The 6,014-nt window shown below is 34.8% G+C and overlaps 1 protein-coding gene across 2 annotated transcripts in view; it reads left to right on the top strand.

Annotated features, from left to right (window-relative positions):
* The window catches only part of LOC102660347 (zinc finger CCCH domain-containing protein 48), a 13,555-nt gene extending 12,702 nt beyond the window's left edge, over positions 1 to 853 (top strand). Inside the window, exons 5-7 of one of the 2 annotated variants that reach the window (XM_014773241.3) lie at positions 34 to 213; positions 348 to 445; positions 550 to 853. In XM_014773241.3, coding sequence (XP_014628727.1) covers positions 34 to 213; positions 348 to 445; positions 550 to 694 — 423 coding nt within the window. In that variant the 3' untranslated portion in view covers positions 695 to 853. Of the gene's footprint in view, positions 1 to 33; positions 214 to 347; positions 450 to 549 lie in introns of both variants that reach the window. The other variant, XM_014773243.2, reaches the window with a different exon arrangement.
* The last annotated feature ends 5,161 nt before the right edge of the window (positions 854 to 6,014 follow it).

The raw sequence follows: 6,014 nt of genomic DNA, 5'->3' as shown, positions 1-6,014 counted from the left end.
AACGACCGGATGTTGTTATTTTGTCTTCTTCAGGTCTGGGACATGGATACATTACAGTGTACAATGACACTAAATGATCATACTGACGTAGTCCCATCCCTTATCTGTTGGGATCAATATCTGTTGTCAAGTTCATCTGACCGCACAATTAAGGTCTGGGCTTGCATTGAAGCAGGATCTTTGGAAGTGATATATACACACACCGAAGAAAATGTAAGCGTTGACTTAATCTTATGTGTTGAAATATCATTTGGTGTTATTTTCATGTGTAAGAAGTCAAGCTGATATTTCTTATAATGCTGACGAGTTGGTCAATCTCCTAAGTTGATGATTTTTTTATATTACAGGGTGTTGTTTCACTTTTTGGGATGCCTGATGCAGAGGGAAAGCCAATATTATTTTCCTCGTGCAGAGACAATTCAGTTCACATGTATGAATTGCCATCGTAAGTAAATCTAAATTATTCACGTTTCTTTTTGTTACTGTACCTCCGTCATGGTAATATTTCTTATTTTTTTGTTGAATCCTCTGATGATGTTTTTTCAACAGATTTTCAGAGAGGGGACGTTTATTTGCCAAGAAAGATGTGGCATTAATTGAGTTAGGTCCTGGTGGCCTCTTCTTCACTGGAGATGAGAGTGGTTTGCTGATGGTGTGGAAATGGTTGGAGGTACCCAAGGTGGCATCCTCTTGACATGTGTTTCCTTTCAACATTGGAGTTGTATTATCCCATCTATTTCCTCTTGAAGTAGATGGCGATAAGGATGAATTTATTTGTCTGAGCAGTAAATTCACTATAAAAACAATTGTATTGAAATTGACAATTTTATAGAAATACCAATTTCATTCTTTTGTATTCTTCCCAGCAGATGTAATGTTCTCCTGCTTTGATAAATATATTACTATTGTAAGTAACATGGTTTGTAATGAAGTCCGTTTTCAAATTCTTTCCATCATTATCAAAGAATACATTTTTGGAATCCAAATATAAGTTCGACCCAAAATATAGTTTTTCTTACTTGTTAAAAATCGTTATTGTAATTCAATTATTTTGGCATTACTGCTATTGTAATTCAATACATATATTTTGGAGGAGTGTGGGGGCGTGGGTGTCATCATCTACACCTGAGCCTTCATCATAATCTCCATCTGTCTAGACAACATCTTCATCTTTTGTTCAAGAGAAGAACCAGATGAATTAACTTCCACCTAACTGATGAACCCTAGAGGATCTCCTGTCACCCATGCCATTGTAAGCATTAGTGGCCTATAGTTGTGGAAAGAAAACAGCAAGGGGAAATTGAGACTCCATATAAAGCAGTGGTTTTTCAGTTACAATATAGACTTTTTCTAGTAATTCTGTCCGGGTGTTAATGATTGAAATGAATTTGTATTAACATAGCAGGATCTTGTGATATTCTTTGAACCATTGTACCTTGTGGCCCAGTTTCTTTGGAAAGTTACCATGTCATATTCATATTACTATGTCAAAATATTGTTTCACTCCTCAGAAGCTTAGACGAGGGAACAAGTAGAGAAACAGCCGTGTAGAGCTGCCTAGCTCAGTTTACGTTCAGAAAATTATTTAAACATTCTATATGTTTCTTGTTATTATCCCGTGAATATAAAAATTAAACCAAGAAAAATATTGCACTGCAAATAAGCATGTCTTCATAGTTTTACTATACACTTTTGGAAGCTTCAAGTTCTCAATTTTGTTTGTTGGGTTATAGAAAGCTTTGGAAAGCTTGATTTTTCTTCTTATTATTCCGAGAATATGAAAACAATGGAGGAAAGATATTGCATAGCTAAAAACGTATGTCGTCCTAAGTATAGTATACACGTTGAAAGCTGCTGGTGCTTGAAGTTTTTGTAACGTACAAACTTTACAGTGTCATATTCGAGTGAACTTCATTTTAGTTCTCATATATATTTTTATAGAAACATCATGCGTACGTGGTATTAGTATTTTCTAATAGACGATTATCACATCATCCGTTAATAATGACAAGGACCAGAATCGTAAAATAATAAATAGTGACAACAACGATAATAAAATAATTTATCAAAATTAAAATTATAATGTAACTACATAAGTTAAATATGAACAAAATTATAATAACATTCTTAAGATTTGGTCAAATTACATAAATATTTTTGTTTTTTTTTGTAACTCTGGGACAAATCTCTTCTTATTGTTTGAAAAAATATTACACGGATTCTTCATTCTACTTAACACACCCTCCTTTGAATCAAGGCTAAAATGCATTTTTTGGTCATTCCATTTTATTAATTATGGGATTTTATTTCCCTTATTTAATCAGACATTTAAATATTTTAACCTTTTGTGATATTTTTTAGTTTACTAGGTGCACTATTCTGATCCCGTTTTAAATTTAGACTCCCCAAGCACTATAATTATAGAATTTAAGAAATAAATATATTTGAAACGAAATTATAAGCAACTTTCATGGAAGAAAATAACATGAATTATAAATTCAGTAGTGTGTTTGCATGGAGCAATTCAACAGGAGAATTCATTTTTTCAAAGAATTTTAAAGAATTCATGATAAAATGTCTTGTTTGGATAGAATATTTGAAATGAGATTTAATTTTAGGTATGAATCAATTTGATTGACTAAAACAGTGAGATTTTAAATTCTCTAAAAAATTATAGAATTTGAAATTCTTTTTTCGGAGATGCTCACTCTAACTCACGACGTTCTTGCTCGCGACTGATTCTCGCTCAACACTCGCAACTACGGGTGACCAAATTTTTTACGGTCGACAACAACATAAGTTATTTTTCACTGACGTTGGCCGAGGATTTTTCGGTCAGACTTTTTTTGTATCATGTCAACCTAAGCTATTTTTTGCCGATATCGACTAAGATTTTTTTTAGATGATGTTGGTTAGGGTTATTTTCTCACTGACGTCATTCATGGGAATTTTTTGCTGACGTCGGCCAAGGATTTTTTTGGCCGTTGTCATCCAGGTTTTTTCAGTTGATGTCGACAAATGCTTTTTTACCCGATGTTGACTAGATTTTTTCTACTGACATCGGTCATGGCTAACTTTTCAGCCAACGTCAACTAGGTTTTCCAGCCAACATTAGCCAAAGTTATTTTTTAGCCTATATTGGGCAGGATTATTTTTCAGCCGATGTTAGCTAGGGTGTTGTCATACACTAGTTTCCTCTGGGGAGCATTTTTTGTCGGCATGTGACATCTGGTTTGACCACTTCAAAATGGTTTAATACCCATTGCCATGAGATCCGTAAAAGTTTCGGGACCTTTCGGAAAGAAAACTGCCTTTTACACAATAGTGGGGGGTGAACTTATCAAACATAGGGGTGCACTCAGGAATCTTCATCCAGAACATTCTAGAAGGGGGGTGAACTTATAAATTATGGGGTGCATTCAGAATTCTTTCTCAAGAAGCCTCTTGGCGGCAACCACCTCCGTTTATGTAAACAATGGCGTTTGGGGCATCAGGGGCATCCGTAATGCTTCCGTAAAATTTCCAAAAACCTTGGGTTAGCATATTTCACTTAATATTGGTGAAAGGGAAGAGAAAAAAGAGGAAAATCAAGTCCAAAATGCTTCTGTAAGGCTTCCATAACTTTTTTGTAAAGTACGAAAAGGGGGGTGAACTTAGTAATTGAGTGCGCTCAGAAATCTTCCTCAAGAAGCCTCTGGGCGGCAAGCACCTCCCCATTTCTCCTATAAATAGGGGGAGGAGGTTGAGTTTCAAGGGTCCCTGACCTCTATGCTAAGCATTTCAGCAGTTTTGGGTGAAAAAAAAATGTGTTTCCATGAAGAAAATCCAAACCGAGGTGCTTCCGTAACACTTCTGAGACGTTTTCGTGAGCAAATCCATGAAGATTTTCCGTCGTTCTTCACCGTTCTTTGTTCGTTCTTCGGTCTTCAACTGATAAGTGTTCGAATCTGAGACTTTCAATTCATTTCTTATTTTGTTTGCTTTCATCTTCATCTCGTTCACTTTCGATTTTCTTTTCTTCCGTTTTTAACGAGCTTTAACCGATCGTTTAAGCCGCTATCTCGCCTAATAAAATGAATTTCAACCGATCATTTGTGTTGTAATCTCGTTTAATCACCGTTAAAATAAAATCCAGCCGATCGTTCATGTTGTAACCTCGGTTAAATAAAAAAATGCAAAATAATAAAAAAATAATCAAAATATCTTGAAAAAAAATATAATAAAATAATCAAAATATCTTGAAAAAAATAATAATAAAATAATCAAAATATCTCTGAATAATGTAATCAAAAAAATCAATCGCAATTGAGGATACGTAGGAGCAAAAGCCCCGTTCAAAAGTATAAAATCAACCCATAACATTACCGCTTTTGCAAGAACTACATAGGTCTGAGTTCCTCATCGCAATTGAGGATACGTAAGAGCAAAAGCCCCGCTTTTGTCGACCATCCCAAGAGATCGTTAATGGTCCAACGCCTTAACGTTTCTCTCCTTTAAAAAAACAAGAGATCGTTAATGTTGGATCGAGTGGCCTCAGAATAATTAAGAAAGGGGAGTTGAATTAATGATTAATGTGTCTTGACTAATTAAAATTTATCCTTCTTAATATTACTAGATTCAATTAGGCTTTACTACTAAGTTATGATAAAGTAAAGAACAGAAACAATAACTTAGACAAAAGTAAAGCGGAAATAAAAAGTACATAACGGAAATTAAAGAGTGTAGGAAAGAAGAAACCAAACACAAGATTTATACTGGTTCGGCAACAACCCGTGCCTACGTCCAGTCCCCAAGCAACCACTGATTCTTGAGATTTCTAATAACCTTGTAAAATCCTTTACAAGCAAAGATCCACAAGGGATGTACCGTCCATTGTTCTCTTTGAACAACCCAGTGGATGTACGCTCCACTTGAACTGATCCACAAGAGATGTACCCTCTCTTGTTCTCAGTATCACAACCCAAGTAGATGTACGCTCTACTTGTACCACAAAGGATGTACGCTCCAATGTGTTAAGACAAAGAATTCTTAGGCTGTTAGTCCCTTGAATCTTTGTAAAGGGAAACAAAAGATATCTCAGGCGGTTAGTCCTTTGAAATCTTTTGTTTAAAGGGAAAGGGAAGAATCAAAAGAATTCTCAAGCGGCTACTCCTTTGAATCTTTTGTCAAGAGGGAGAAGGGAGAATCAAAAGAATTCTCTGGCGGTTAGTCCTTTGAATCTTTTGGCAAGAGGGAGAAGGAAGAAAAGATAGCACACTTTTGTTTTCTACAGAATTTCCACTTGCAGAAAAAAAAAGTTTTGAAACAAAGTTTAGAAAGCTTTTTGGCAAAGAAAAAGCAATGGCAATGGTTAGAGAAAGATTGTGAAAAAGAATTGCTTGGAAGAATATCATACATATGTTAAACGTATGCAAAAGTCATGCTTTTATAGACTCTTCATGTCTGGTCAAAGAAACCATTGGAAAAGTTGTGACTTTAGAGAAAACCATGTTAAGAGTTATAACTCTTAACTTTTTCTTCAAAACTGTTCACCGGTAATCGATTACCACAAAGGTGTAATTGATTACACAATGTGTTTTATGAAAAGTTGTGACTCTTCACAATTGGATTTGAATTCCAACGTTCAGATTCACTTGTAATCGATTACTAATATAGTGTAATCGATTACACTATTTGAAAATCATTTTCGAACGTTATAAATCATTTGAAAACCAAACTGGTCACTGGTAATCGATTGCTAGAGAGTAATCACTCTGGTAACTTAGAAAATTTGAGAAAATTCTTTTGTAAAACAAAACTGTGCTATTTGGTTTTTGAAAAAATCTTTTAATACTTATCCTATATGAAGTCTTGACTTGTTGCTTCCTGATTTCTTTTCTTGAATCTTGAATCTTGGATTGGATTCTTGATGCTTGATCTTGAAGTCTTGAATCAATCACTTGGGCTTTTGGCATCATCAAAATTGCTTGGTTCATCATCATGAAACTTGCTTCTACAATCTCTCCCTTTTTGAT

Source organism: Glycine max, unplaced genomic scaffold (genome assembly GCF_000004515.6).
Source record: "Glycine max cultivar Williams 82 unplaced genomic scaffold, Glycine_max_v4.0 scaffold_99, whole genome shotgun sequence".
Classification (NCBI taxonomy): domain Eukaryota; kingdom Viridiplantae; phylum Streptophyta; class Magnoliopsida; order Fabales; family Fabaceae; genus Glycine; species Glycine max.
The sequence above is the reverse complement of the archived record's forward strand: the minus strand, read 5'-3'. Positions and strand labels throughout refer to the sequence as shown.